The sequence below is a fragment of the Phyllobates terribilis genome, unplaced genomic scaffold, assembly GCF_046119375.1.
Source record: "Phyllobates terribilis strain yellow unplaced genomic scaffold, ASM4611937v1 Scaffold_5__5_contigs__length_657084704, whole genome shotgun sequence".
NCBI classification, from domain to species: Eukaryota; Metazoa; Chordata; class Amphibia; order Anura; family Dendrobatidae; genus Phyllobates; species Phyllobates terribilis.
Window position 1 is genome coordinate 82,814,836 of NW_027362765.1, and position 15,370 is coordinate 82,830,205.

At 41.0% G+C, this 15,370-nt stretch overlaps 1 protein-coding gene across 1 annotated transcript in view; it reads right to left on the reverse strand.

Annotated features, from left to right (window-relative positions):
• Positions 1 to 15,370, reverse strand: part of USP43 (ubiquitin specific peptidase 43) — a 45,110-nt gene that overhangs the window by 12,062 nt on the left and 17,678 nt on the right. The window contains exons 3-7 of the mRNA XM_073682453.1: positions 3,743 to 3,840; positions 3,307 to 3,399; positions 2,420 to 2,555; positions 1,008 to 1,155; positions 754 to 910 (exon numbers count right to left, since the gene is read on the reverse strand). Coding sequence (XP_073538554.1) covers positions 754 to 910; positions 1,008 to 1,155; positions 2,420 to 2,555; positions 3,307 to 3,399; positions 3,743 to 3,840 — 632 coding nt within the window. The remainder of the gene's footprint in view (positions 1 to 753; positions 911 to 1,007; positions 1,156 to 2,419; positions 2,556 to 3,306; positions 3,400 to 3,742; positions 3,841 to 15,370) is intronic.

The following is a 15,370-nucleotide window of genomic DNA, read 5'->3' on the forward strand; positions in this document are numbered from 1 at the left end:
AGTAATGTAATGTATGTACACAGTGACTCCACCAGCAGAATAGTGAGTGCAGCTCTGGAGTATAATACAGGATGTAACTCAGGATCAGTACAGGATAAGTAATGTAATGTACTGTATGTACACAGTGATTGCACCAGCAGAATAGTGAGTGCAGCTCTGGAGTATAATACAGGATGTAACTCAGGATCAGTACAGGATAAGTAATGTAATGTATGTACACAGTGACTCCACCAGCAGAATAGTGAGTGCAGCTCTGGAGTATAATACAGGATGTAACTCAGGATCAGTACAGGATAAGTAATGTAATGTATGTACACAGTGACTCCACCAGCAGAATAGTGAGTGCAGCTCCGGGGTATAATACAGGATGTAACTCAGGACCAGTACAGGATAAGTAATGTAATGTATGTACACAGTGACTGCACCAGCAGAATAGTGAGTGCAGCTCTGGGGTATAGAACAGGATGTAACTCAGGATCAGTACAGGATAAGTAATGTAATGTATGTACACAGTGACTGCACCAGCAGAATAGTGAGTGCAGCTCTGGGGTATAATACAGGATGTAACTCAGGATCAGTACAAGATAAGTAATGTAATGTATGTACCCAGTGACTGCACCAGCAGAATAGTGAGTGCAACTCTGGGGTATAATATAGGATATAACTCATGATCAGTACAACATAATTAGTGTACAGAGTGACTGCACTCAACTTCCCCCAAATAGGCTGTCCCTTTAAATGATGAGAACGTACCTCACCGCCTGCTGACTGCCACTTTCCAAATTGCACAGCAGTAATAGAAGTTTAGAACTTGAAGACAAGACCTCGGACGAGACAGAACCTCCCCCTGGTAACTTTGGTGCATCTTGATCGAAGCAGCGGGGTGAAGAAGGGAGGCTGTGAGGGTACCCTACAAGAAGGAAGAATGAGTCATCTCTAATTGCTGGTTTATTCCGTGTGATGTGAGAGCCCCTTTCAGTGGAGTTGCCCTTTAATCCTAAACCCACCTGAGCTCCTACTTGAAGCCGATAGTTTATTTAAGGGTTGAGGGGCCTGGATGGCGTACACCAGGTCTCCTTCAGCAATGGTGTTTAGGTCTTCATCATCACAGAAAGATCGCTGGAAGCCGCTGGACTGTAGCTCCACCAGGATCACCTTCAGAGGAGCGGATAAAAAGAAGCAAATAAATACTATTTTAACCCCTTTTGTCCTTTAGGAACACCCATTTTGGTTTTTAACTTAGCTTTTTTAAATGCATTTTATTTTTTTTATATTTACTTTTTTATTTAATGCATTTTATTTTTTTGGGTTGGTCTTTAATTTTACATTTTTATTTATTATTTTTTAACTTAATGTATTTTTTTTAGTTGGTCTTTAAGAAGGACCTCATACGTGCTCAAAAAAAATTGAGTTAATTGTAAAAATCCCTGAGTTCCCCTGATTCTGCCTTTTTTTACTTTTTTCCGCTGCATCGTTCCATTGCAGAGATATTCACATTTGTTGCTTCTGGAGCGCAGTATGTGAAATCTCTGCTTGTAGCTCTTCAGAGTCTCCTTTAGGGGAATGTCACCTCTCCCTTCCAGATGCTGCCAATCACAGCTCAGTAGATGTACCAGTCTCACATGTTATCAAGCTGTGATTGGCAGCACCTGGGAGGGAGGGGTTTAAGCACACGAGCCCCCAAAGAAGACTCTGAAGAAATGTCTGGTCGGTCTTCAAGAAGAGATTTCACATACTGCGCTACAAAAGCAACAAATGTGAAAATCTCTCCAATGGAGCGACGTAGCACAAAATGGACAAAAGCTGCAGAATCTTGGGAACTCTGGGATTTTTACAAGGTATTTCACTACATTTTTTGAAGCAAATGACATTAATCTTACAATTTTATCTACTATTTTTTTTTCCAATATATTTTATTTTTTGGAGGGCTTGGTCTTTAATTTTCTTTTTTTACTATTTTAATTTAATACACTTGAATATAAATTTCTACAGGCACCTGATAAGTCATACAAGTAATATGCCCTAATTGGCCTTGACCAGAGGCACGGTGACTCTCCCACCATCCCCAGATACAGTGTCAGGGTCAAGTTTGATCGTGGTACACAAGGGTTAATTTAAGGGCTTGTTCACATTATTTAAACACAAACATCACACTGAGGTCAACTTTCGGGACCTCCAGCGATCCCAAAAATGGGAATCTGAAATGCATATCACCTCTACATTCTATGGGACTATCAGAGATGGCTTAGGACTGCACTCAGCTATCTCCAGCAGTCCCATAGATGATGAATGGAGAGGTGGTGTGTATGGGTGGCTATTGCTCCATTCCACCAGAGCATTTCGGAGCCCCGTTCAGTGGGTCCCAGCAATCAACCAGTTATCTAATGAATACCAGACTTCTGCAAAAATAAAAAAATACCTGATCGGAAGGAACTTTGCCCAGATCGGCCACCATCTGACGAAGAGATGCAATGATGCCAAACAACGGCACTGCCAGGCCAACGCGCAGGAACCGCTGCTGCTTGGTTTGGAAAACTAAAATAACATTCAGAGCTCTAGAAACAAAACAAAAAAAAATTAAAGGGGTGGGCACATACTTTTTAAGTCATCCATCTTTCCCAGAATCCTGAATACATAACCATTCATTACTTTACAAAAACTGGGTACGGGCTGAGTCGTTTCATGTGATTAAAAGAAAAAAGGGAAAATGTAGCCAAAAAAACAACAACCAATACATTCCACCATTTAATGAGCAAAGTATATAAAAAAAAGTAAATAATAATAATGACATTTAATTACTGTAATTAGTAAGCGCCAATTCCCAGTAATCCATGTAATAACACATCTCCGCCAGCTCATAGTCAGAGGCAGCTTAACCCCTTCCTCTCCTTTACTGCTTCTTATCAAGACGCAGACAAGAGTGTGGGAGTCAGTGATATTTATGGGAAGCGGCAAACTGTAATTATCCGATGCGTTCCCTCGCTATGTCCTGTATAATTTCATATTACTGAACTAATTACAAACCGCCCACCCACTCGCCGTAGATCCACCAAGCGAAGCCTCAATGCTTTGTTCTATTTGTTACTTTATACTTTTATATAATAAACCTTGGATTGCCCGAGGCTCTAATACATCAAGTTTTACAACAGGTTGTAAAGAAAGATGGCCTTTTTCGGTGTGTGGGTAGTTCTGACATCTAGTGGACAATATGGAAACTGCAATATTTTATTATAATTTCATTTTTTTCCACATGAAAAAGAATAAAATGAGTTATGTATTTTACTTTTTTGAGGGTAACTTACTTACCTTGTCTGTCGTAAAGGAATGGGCAAGGAAACGCAGAGGAAGGGGTCGAAAGTGTCACTCTGCTTGTGGCAGTGCGGACAGGTGAGCGAAGATCTGAAAGGACAAAACATTTATACCTGACCTGGGAGCAGAATATAAGTCACATAGACAATAATAGGAAGAAGCTAATTCTATATATAGAATATGGAGGTTGGCGAGGAGTCTAGTGATAGGTAATTACAGTGGTGTCATCTCCTTAACCATTGGGAGGGACAGCCATTATCCCGCTTCTGGGTAGCAAAAAAAGTGTGGTCACCAAATTGCATCATAATCTATATAATTATTTTCAAAACTGAATAAAGAGGTTTGCAAAACAATAATTTAGAAAGCAAAAAAAATAACTTTTTGATAGAAATGGACTGCTTTTATTATTTATTTCTCACACACTCCACCATACCTGTACTGTGCTTGAAAATGCTCTTGTACAAAACTCTGTCCTATGTCTATTGGTGAGGAGGGTGCGGAGCTGACTGAGCCGTGATCAGAACCTGGAGGCTGCAGAAGAGGAGCAAAAAGTCAGTACAATACTATACATAATAATTATATTACTATATTCTATGATTGCCCAGCAAAGGACACTATAGTAGTTTAATGCTGCACCTCCGTGGTTAAGAATATAACCACTATAATAATGCCCTTATGTATAAGAATATAACTACTATAATACTACCCCTATGTACAAGAATATAACTACTATAATACTGCTCCTATGTACAATAATATAACTACTATAATACTGCCTCCTATGTACAAGAATATAACTACTATAATACTGCCCCTATGTACAAGAATATAACTACTATAATACTGCCCCTATGTACAAGAATATAACTACTATAATACTTCCCCCTATGTACAAGAATATAACTACTATAATAATGCCCCCTATGTGCAAGAATATAACTACTATAATAGTGCCCCCTATGTACAAGAATATAACTGCTATAATACTGCTCCTATGTACAAGAATATAACTACTATAATACTGCCCCCTATGTACAAGAATATAATTACTATAATACTGCCCTCTATGTACAAGAGTATAAACTACTATAATACTGCTCCTATGTACAAGAATATAATTACTATAATGCTGCTCCTATTTACAAGAATATAACTTCTATAATACTACCCCTATGTACAAGAATATAATTACTATAATACTGCTCCTATGTACAAGAATATAATTGCTATAATAATGCCCCTATGTACAAGACTATAATTACTATAATACTGCCCCTATGTACAAGAATATACCTACTAGAATATTGCCCCTATGTACAAGAATATAACTACTATAATACTGCCCCTATGTACAAGAATATACCTACTACAATACCGCCCCTAAGTACAAGAATATACCTACTATAATACTGCCCCCTATGAGCAAGAATATAACTACTAGACTACTGCTCCTATATACAAGAATATAACTACTATAATACTGCCCCTATGTACAAGAATATAACTACTATAATTCTGCCCCTATGTACAAGAACATAACTACTATAATACTGCCCCTATGTACAAGAACATAACTACTATAATACTGCTCCTATGTACAAGAAAAGAACTACTATAATACTGCCCCTATGTACAAGAATATAACTACTATAATACTGCCCCTATGTACAAGAATATAACTACTATAATTCTGCCCCTATGTACAAGAACATAACTACTATAATACTGCCCCTATGTACAAGAACATAACTACTATAATACTGCTCCTATGTACAAGAAAAGAACTACTATAATACTGCCCCTATGTACAAGAATATAACTACTATAATACTGCCCTCTATGTATAAGAATATAGCTACTATAATACTGCCCCTATATACAAGAATATAACTACTATAATAATGCCCTATGTACAAGAATATAACTACTAGAATACTGCTCCTATGTACAAGAATATAACTACTATAATACTGCCCCCTATGTACAAGAATATAACTACTATAATACTGCTCCTATGTACAAGAATATACCTACTATAATACTGCTCCTATGTACAAAAATATAATTACTATAATACTGCCCCTATCTGCAAGAATATAACTACTATAATACTGCCCCTATGTACAAGAATATAACTACTATAATACTCCCTCTATGTACAAGAATATAACTACTATAATAATGCCCCTATGTACAAGACTATAACTACTATAATACTGCCCCTATGTACAAGAATATAACTACTGTAATACTGCCCCTATGTACAAGAATATAACTACTATAATACTGCTCCTATGTACAAGAATATAACTACTATAATACTCCCTCTATGTACAAGAATATAACTACTATAATAATGCCCTATGTACAAGAATATAACTACTAGAATACTGCTCCTATGTACAAGAATATAACTACTATAATACTGCCCCCTATGTACAAGAATATAACTACTATAATACTGCTCCTATGTACAAGAATATAACTACTATAATACTGCCCCTATGTACAAGAATATAACTACTATAATACTGCTCCTATTTACAAGAATATAACTACTATAATACTGCCCCTATGTACAAGAATATATCTACTATAATCCTGTCCCTATATACAAGAATATAACTACTATAATCCTGCCCCTATGTACAAGAATATAACTACTATAATACTGCCCCTATCTACAAGAATATAACTACTATAATACTGCCCCTATGTACAAGAATATAACTACTATAATACTGCTCCTATGTACAAGAATATAACTACTATAATACTGCTCCTATGTACAAGAATATAACTACTATAATACTACCCCTATCTACAAGAATATAACTACTATAATACTGCTCCTATGTACAAGAATATAACTTTTATAATACTGCTCCTATGTACAAGAATATAACTACTATAATACTGCCCCCTATGTACAAGAATGTAATTACTATAATACTGCCCCTATGTATAAGAATATAACTACTATAATACTGACAACTATGTACAAAAATATAACTACAATACTACTGCCACCAATGTACAAGAATATAACTACTATAATACTGCCCCTATGTACAAGAATATAACTACTATAATACTGCCCCTATGTACAAGAATATAACTACTATAATACTGCCCCCATGTACAATATAACTACTATAATACTGCCCCTATGTACAAGAATATAACTTCTATAATACTGCCCCTATGTACAGGAATATAACTACTATAATACTGCCCCCATGTACAATATAACTACTATAATACTTCCCCTATGAATAAGAATATAACTACTATAATACTGCCCCTATGTACAAGAAAAGAACTACTATAATACTGCTCCTATGTACAAGAATATAACTACTATAATACTGCCCCTATGTACAAGAATATAACTACTATAATACTGCCCTTATGTACAAGAAAAGAACTACTATAATACTGCTCCTATGTACAAGAATATAACTACCATAATACTGCTCCCTATGTACAAGAATATAACTACTATAATACTGCCCCTATGTACAAGAATATAACTACTATAATACTGCCCCTATGTACAAGAATATAACTACTATAATACTGCTCCTATTTACAAGAATATAACTACTATAATACTGCCCCTATGTACAAGAATATATCTACTATAATACTGTCCCTATATACAAGAATATAACTACTATAATCCTGCCCCTATGTACAAGAATATAACTACTATAATCCTGCCCCTATCTACAAGAATATAACTACTATAATCCTGCCCCTATGTACAAGAATATAACTACTATAATACTGCCCCTATCTACAAGAACATAACTACTATAATACTGCTCCCTATATACAAGGATATAACTACTATAATACTGCTCCTATGTACAAGACTATAACTACTATAATACTGCTCCTATGTACAAGAATATAACTACTATAATCCTGCCCTTATGTACAAGAATATAACTACTATAATACTGCCCCTATGTGCAAGAATATAACTACTATAATACTGCCCCTATGTACAAGAATATAACTACTATAATAGTGCTCCTATGTACTGGAATAGAACTATGATAAAACTGTCTAAAACATTACTATTATAATAGCAGTATAATAAGCGTTACTTATGCCACTCTTGCCTGCCAAAAAGATAAATAAATAATCAAGACGACACAACTATCATAGGTATAAATAGATTTTCCTCTTTAAATGTAAATAAATGTATAGATTGTGTGCAGTCGGCTGTGGCGTGGATAAGCTGCCTGCGAGGGATTATGTGCGATAAATCCAACAAGGATTTTTACTTGTGTGTTTTTTATAATTGGGTAACTATGATAAGCAGACGGATGACACCCACTACAACACGCGGCCCCCTCCCCGCAGATAGAGGAGCTGCTCTTGTAACTGGAAAAGGAGATGGCAGGCGATCAAAGCTAATTGGCATTAGGCGGCATAAGGGTACTTTTATCTTTTGGCTTAATAAGAGTTAACAGCATGGAGGGGGGGGGGGGGATAAAAAAAAAATTTCAAGAAACTGATGGATGTGATTTTATGTAAGGGGAGGGGGCCGTAAGAGGATTGTTAAGGAAGCATGGTAGATCCGTTAATGACAGTTCTGCCAAGTACAGAGTCTGTTCAGACTGCAAAATACAAGCTCCTCGCCCATCTGTCTAATTCTGGGTAACACTCCGCTGCTATGACATGAGCACACTACACTAAACCCAATGATCACAGGAGCCAGCCACCTAATGGGAGGTTATTGAGAACCTTAAACCCAGGGGACCTAGCCAAAGATGGTGCATAGGTAGCCGTAGCCACCTACATGCCAACAGTTCCTAAATTTGTCATGACTGTCTCAAAATGCCAGAAAATTGTCTGTCTTGGGCCATAAAAGAGGGCAGTTCCCTTGGATCGGGATTTCCTGAGAAGGACGTAAACCTCCCAATGCGAACAACATTGTAGGGACCCCACAACAAAGTCAAAAAGGGCTCCTGCACCCTTGACAGCCCCCAATCCACGAGGAGGAAGAAATGACCCTTAGGATGGTATACCTTCTTTAGTGAAGTCCAGGAAAGGTTCATGCTCCCATGAGAAGGAGTTGTAAATTGCATCTTTAGGGGGTGGAGAAGTAGCAACCTCATATGGACCACAGCACCTTAAAGGCCTCACTATCACATAAAAAAAGTGTGAAATTTCATGGCCTCTTTATATCCACAACTTCCTATTGCGTGCAGCGTGTAGGAGAGATTACATTTTGCCGGCACATAGACCATCCATTATTCATAAGCTATGCAATAAAACTGTCTTGCTCCGGGCCATAGCTCTGCAGCGAGGCCTTCAGTACCATTACCACGCCTGGAATTAGAGTGTCAGCTCCACAGACCACAGCCACTTCCAGCACCTGTTATAAACATGTGATGCATATCTCCCAAATGTGCTGGATCCAGGGGGATAACCCTGAGAGGTCGGGAGGTGTCTCAACTTCAACTGTGTCCTTAAGGCACAGATATAGTTGAACATAGTGGTGGAGCATGGAGAAGTCAGATCCCTGTTCCACCAATCCATCTGGGTAGAGACTGTGGGACCTACAAAGCCCCTCAGGTTTAAGGAGATAAATTCATGGAGGAGCAGGAATGTAAAAGGATACATAGGCAACTGAGATGCTTTTGTGAGGGGCACTGAAGGGAATGCATACTTTGGGGGTATTATACTGGTTGTGTGTGTGGGGAGTGGTGGGGACATCATACCGTTTGTGTGTGGGGTGTGTGGTGGGGGCATTATATTGTGTGTGGGGTGTACAGTGGGACATTATACTGTGTGCAGATACCACTTTATGAAATTCATGTTGTGCGGCAGTTATTCTGTGTGTGGAGAGGCACAAATCATTATACTGTCTGGGGGCACTATGGTGCCATCATAGTGTGTGGTAGGCACTGTGGGGATATCATATTGTATGGTGGGCGTAGTGGGAGTACCATACTGTGTGTGGTGGGCACTGTGGGGATATCATACTGTGTGGTGGGCACTGTGGGGATATCATACTGTGTGGTGGGCGTTGTGGGAGTACCATACTGTGTGTGGTGGGCACTGTGGGGTATCATACTGTGTGGTGGGCGCTGTGGGAGTACCATACTGTGTGTGGTGGGCACTGTGGGGTATCATACTGTGTGGTGGGCACTGTGGGGATATCATACTGTGTCGTGGGCACTGTGGGGATATCATACTGTGTAGTGGGCACTGTGGGGCTATCATAGTGTAGGTGGGCTCTGTGGGGATATCATACTGTGTGGTGGGCACTGTGGGGATATCATTGTATGGTGGGCGCTGTGGGAGTACCATACTGTGTGTGGTGGGCACTGTGGGGTATCATACTGTGTGGTGGGCACTGTGGGGATATCATATTGTATGGTGGGCGCTGTGGGAGTACCATACTGTGTGTGGTGGGCACTGTGGGGTATCATACTGTGTGGTGGGCACTGTGGGGTATCATACTGTGTGGTGGGCACTGTTGGGATATCATATTGTGTCGTGGGCACTGTGGGGCTATCATAGTGTAGGTGGGCTCTGTGGGGATATCATAGTGTGTGGTGGGCATTGTGGGGGTAACAGTTTGTGGCAGGCACTGTTGGGGTATCATTATGTAGTGGGCATTGATTGTGGGAGTATCATACTGTGTGTGGTGGGCACCTTGGGGTATCATACTGTGGTGGGCACTATGGGGATATCGTAGCGTGTGGTGGGAACTGTGGGGGTATCATACTGTGTGTTGGGCACTATGGGGGCATCATATTGTGTGAGGAGGATGTGAACCATTATACTGTATGGTGGGAACGATGGTGGCATCAGTGTGTGTTGGAGGCACTGTGGGCGGGGATATGATTCTGTGTGAGGTGGGTACTGTGGGAATATCATAGTGTGTCGTGGTAACTGTGGGGGTATCATACTGTGTGGTGGGAACTGTGGGGGTATCATACTGTGTGGTGGGAACTGCGGGGGTATCATACTGTGTGGTGGGAACTGAGGTGGTATACTGTGCAGGTATTGTAGTGTGTGGTGGGCACTGTGGTGGTATACTGTGTGTGGTGGGCACTGTGGGAGTATCATACTGTGTGGTGGGAACTGTGGTGGTATACTGTGCAGGTATTGTAGTGTGTGGTGGGCACTGTGGTGGTATACTGTGTGTGGTGGGCACTGTGGGGTATCATACTGTGTGGTGGGAACTGTGGGAGTATCATACTGTGTGGTGGGAACTGTGGGAGTATACTGTGCGGGTATCATACTGTGTGTGGTGGGCACTGCGGTTGTATACTGTGTGTGGTGGGCACTGTGGGGGTATCATACTGTGTGGTGGGAACTGTGGATGTATACTGTGTGGGGGTATCATACTGTGGGGGGCACTGTGGGGATATACTGTGTGGTGGGAACTGTGGCCGTATACTGTGCAGGTATTGTAGTGTGTGGTGGGCACTGGGGTGGTGCACTGTGGGGGTATCATACTGTGTGGGGGTATCATACTGTGTGGTGGGAACTGTGGGGGTATCATACTGTGTGGTGGGAACTGTGGCCGTATACTGTGCAGGTATTGTAGTGTGTGGTGGGCACTGGGGTGGTGCACTGTGGGGGTATCATACTGTGTGGGGGTATCATACTGTGTGGAGGGAACTGTGGGGGTATCATACTGTGTGGTGGGAACTGTGGGGGTATCATACTGTGTGGTGGGAACTGTGGTGGTATACTGTGCAGGTTTTGTAGTGTGTGGTGGGCACTGTGGTGGTATACTGTGTGTAGTGGTCACTGTGGGGGTATCATACTGTGTGGTGGGAACTGTGGGAGTATCATACTGTGTGGTGCGAACTGTGGGAGTATACTGTGCGGGTATCATACTGTGTGTGGTGGGCACTGTGGAGGTATCATACTGTGTGTGGTGGGCACTGTGGTGGCACACTGTGCGGTGGGCACTGTTGGGGTATCATATTGTGTGTGGTGGCACATGAAAATGGCATTGTACTGTGTGGCAACACCAGTGGACTTCATCAGGAGAAATGTTTTTTTGGGGGCAGATATAAAGGACTGAGCGAAGTTAGATGGCTTAGTGGAAAATAATACACTAACAATACATGCGTCGCCATACGTGTCCCTCTTTCAGAACTTGCTGAGAGGTATGATGTTATCAGCTGGTTGTAAGTGAACACGTCAGCCGGGGGCTGGACAGACGCTCCTCTCTCTGCCCACAAGTCTGGAAGGATGTGTTATTTACCAAGTAAACATATACCCAGGAAAGAGCCGGAGGTCACATGAGTGCAACGGCCAAAGATGGCGGAAGGAAAAAAAAAATGTCTGTTATTATAATATAGTATAGAGTAGGGAGAGAAAAAAATAATGAAAAAAAAAATTCTAAAAGTTGTATAAAAAGGGACAAAAATATTCTGCAGTTTTTCTTTTTTGTATATATTATTTTATAATTGCGTATTGTGCTGTTACAGTCCCACACAAAAAGCATCGCTCCAAGGGTGAACATACCATAGAGATTGCCAATGTTGCCAGTATGGAGAGACGGGATCCAGTTCTGATTGGGATTAATTCTATTGGATGGGGGCGACCTATGTAGGACCCCCAACTGCACCGTTAACTAACAATGGGGTGGGGTATGAGCTCAAGCGTCATGAAAAGAGTTAACAAGCACCGGGCTCTAAGTCCTGGTTTTCAAAACTGGGCGCAATAATTTATTTTAGACACCATCGGTAATTAAACAGTTAATAGTTCTCAGATCCCGAAATCTAAAGCACTTCCTGCTGCGACACTGACCCTGCGAGGAAGTGACCTCATGCTCGGAGGTGACAGGTACAATGTTATTCCGTGTTACACGCCTGATCGGACCTCTATTGTACTGATCCTCTGCCTAATCCCAGGTTTGAGCCTCGCTGGCAGGGCGTGGATACAGGGCGACACCAGGGACTACGCTGTCAGCTCAAGCTGTGCTGTTCACTGTGGAAGCCATGTCTACCCAGCAGAAGATACAGACTGGAGGTCACAAAAGGGTAAAGCCACCCGCACGGCCTAAATTGTACTCAAAATGTGCAGATCTCTCTCCATTCCAGTTACTCGTAGAAGGGCACTCAGCATCAAGAAGTTCCTGGTAAAGCAGTAAGGGGTGGAGAAGTTATAACTGTAACCATCGCTCTATTCTGTGTCTGCAGAGCAAGGGGCCCTATAACAAAATCTAAATGTCCTTCAAGTCTATGAAAACCAAGACAGGACTGGTGTGCAATCCTTTGGCCCCTGTGGAAAGTCCAAGAAAAGTTCAATGGTCAAACCTTAGTCCGAAATAAGGAGGTAGGATAGAACCTCTTCTAGCTCAGTTTCTTAGGTGGATTATATATCAATTTGCTACCATGTTACTCAACTTCCCTACAATCCTAAATGAAGAGGGTAGACCTTAAAGGATGGTTTACACCATCTTTAGATGGACCTCATGGACTACATGACAAACTGGTCTTTCAGGGCTTCCTCTAACGGGCCCATATTCTAAACCTATGTAGTACATACACCTAATGGGTAGCTGTCGACCTTCCTGGAGGATCTCTTATGGCAAAATTATTGTCCAAGGAATGACGAAGATAGACCTTTAAGAATGGTTTACACCATGCTTAGATGGATCTCATGGATTATGTTGCAACATGTCAAACTGGTCCTCCAGGGCATCTTCTAATGAGCCCAGATTCTAAACCTATGTAGTACATACACCCACTGGATAGCTGTAGACCTTCCTGGAGGATCTCTTTCAGCAAAACTATCGTCCAAAGAATGAAGAAGGTAGACCATTAAGGATGGTTTACAACATGCTTAGATGGATCTAATAGACTATGTTGCAACATGTCAAACCGGTCCTCCAGGCCATCCTCTAACAGGCCCAGATTCTAAACCTATGTAGTACATACACCCATTGGGTAGCGGTAGACCTTCCTTGAGGACCTCTTTCGCCAATCCAATCGTCCAAAGATTTCCAGTCAATTTTTTTTATTTACTGCTTTGTGACCCTCCCGAAATCTGGAAAGATCAAGCAAGATAGACGCTGGATTGGGAGCACCACCACATGGCAACCCAATACAATAATGACCATTGAGAACATTTTTTAAGCTCGTTCCAACCGATAATTTAGGTGAGAAATGTCCCTTTTGACATCATAGATGCCCATTAGTATAGCAAGTGCAATTTATGGGTCACTACACCCTCCCCCAGTATAAAACATGGAATATATTATGAAGCACAAGAAGCAATCTTAAAAACAGCAATGGGAGATGTGAATCCAGAATAATAGCGCAAAAGTTCATCCGCTCGGAAGATTGCACAGGGAATTGCTAAATATTTCATCACTTTTCAGTTTTAACATTGGCATACCCTGGAAGGACGGCAACCTGCACTACATATAGCCACCAAAGCACCCAGCAGGAAGGAGTAAGGAGGACGAGGGGGGGTTTTGCATCGTTGCAAGAAAGCCATCCACATGGCGGCCCAGAGAGGCTTACTGACCGCTGCATGGCCCGGCGATGAACTCAAGCTCATATCCTAGGACATGATTTTTTAAAAAGGCTCTGATCCGGCCTTCGGAGAGAATTTCAGAGCACACAGAGTGCTTGGCATGTGGTCCTAATGTGATCAGTAGAAGCAAACATTACCCTGACATGCCTCCTACACAGCAGGGGTGCAAGAAAGACCCTGAGGCCCAAAACAGACAGAAAAAAAAATGATTGACTTTTTTTATCCCCAATCACATTATGCTCCAATTTGGGTGCTGTTTTTTTTTTTTTTTTTTTAAAGGATACCTCTTCTCCCTGCAATAATAGGAGCAAAAAAAACAGCACGTTTAAAAAAATATATATATTTTTTTTTTCTAAACGAAAAAGATGTAAAAACAAAAGAATAAAAGTTTTTCTGAAATGAAAAGTTAAAAAGAAAATGTATTTTTTTTCTGAGCAAAAATAAATTGGAAAAAGAAAAGTTGTTTTTTTTAAATTGAAAGTTTCATTTTTTTTTTAGTTTTCGGGCAAAAATATGCAAAAACGAGAAAACATTTTCTGAAATTGAAAGTTAAAAAAATTATATATTTTTTTTACCTAAGCAGAAAAATATGCAAAAACAAAGAAATTAAAAGTTGAAGAAAATTCTTAAAATGCAAGATACTTCTCAACCGGTCTCTCCCTCTGTTTACCTGCTGATTAACAGATTTGTCTGGGAGGATTTGCAGGAGCCAATTAAGGTTGGATTCAAAAACATCACAAATTATAATTAAAAGAGGATTAGGAATCCGGCGATTCCATACAATGGAGGGAAGAAAATGAAGCGAAGAAGAAGAGAAAAGAAAAAGTTTTGGAGCACAAAACATTCAGCTACAAAAGAAATCATGGGCAGGTTTCAAAAAAATTCTAAAAAAAATCTAGAAAAAAAAAATAACCCCACAAAGTATGCATGAATTCACTAATAACCCCATATGTGGGTATCATTTTATTGATAATCAGTTCAGAACATATATTGAATATCAGGGGCTTCCGAGGACGCACATTCAGCTGAAATGTACTGCGGCGCAGAGACCCGCCGGCTCCCTGCACAGCAATACACGCTGCCGGCCAATCAGTGGCTGGCAACTGATGTCGGCGTACCAGTCCCAGGCGGCGCATAGGAATGGCGTCATGTGTCGCCCATAGCAGACACGCTACCGGCTCTGTGCCAGCGGGCGGCCTCTGTGCCGGCTATAGAAGAGGACTCCGCATGTCGTGGGAGTGGGGGAAGGTGAGTAGAAGTGTTTTGTTTTTTTCTTAAATATGTTAGAGAACAGAGGCAGAACGGGGAGCATTATTACAGGATGGGGCCAGGAGCTGGGACGTTATACCAGAAAGAAGCCAAGAATGGGGGACATGTATTACTGGAAGGGGCTCAGGATGGCGGACGTATATTACTGAAAAGGGCCCAGGATGGAGGACGTATATTACTGGAAAAGGTCCATGATGGAGGACGTATATTACTGGAAGAGGTCCAGGATGGGAGACACGTATTACTGGAAGTGGCGCTGTTT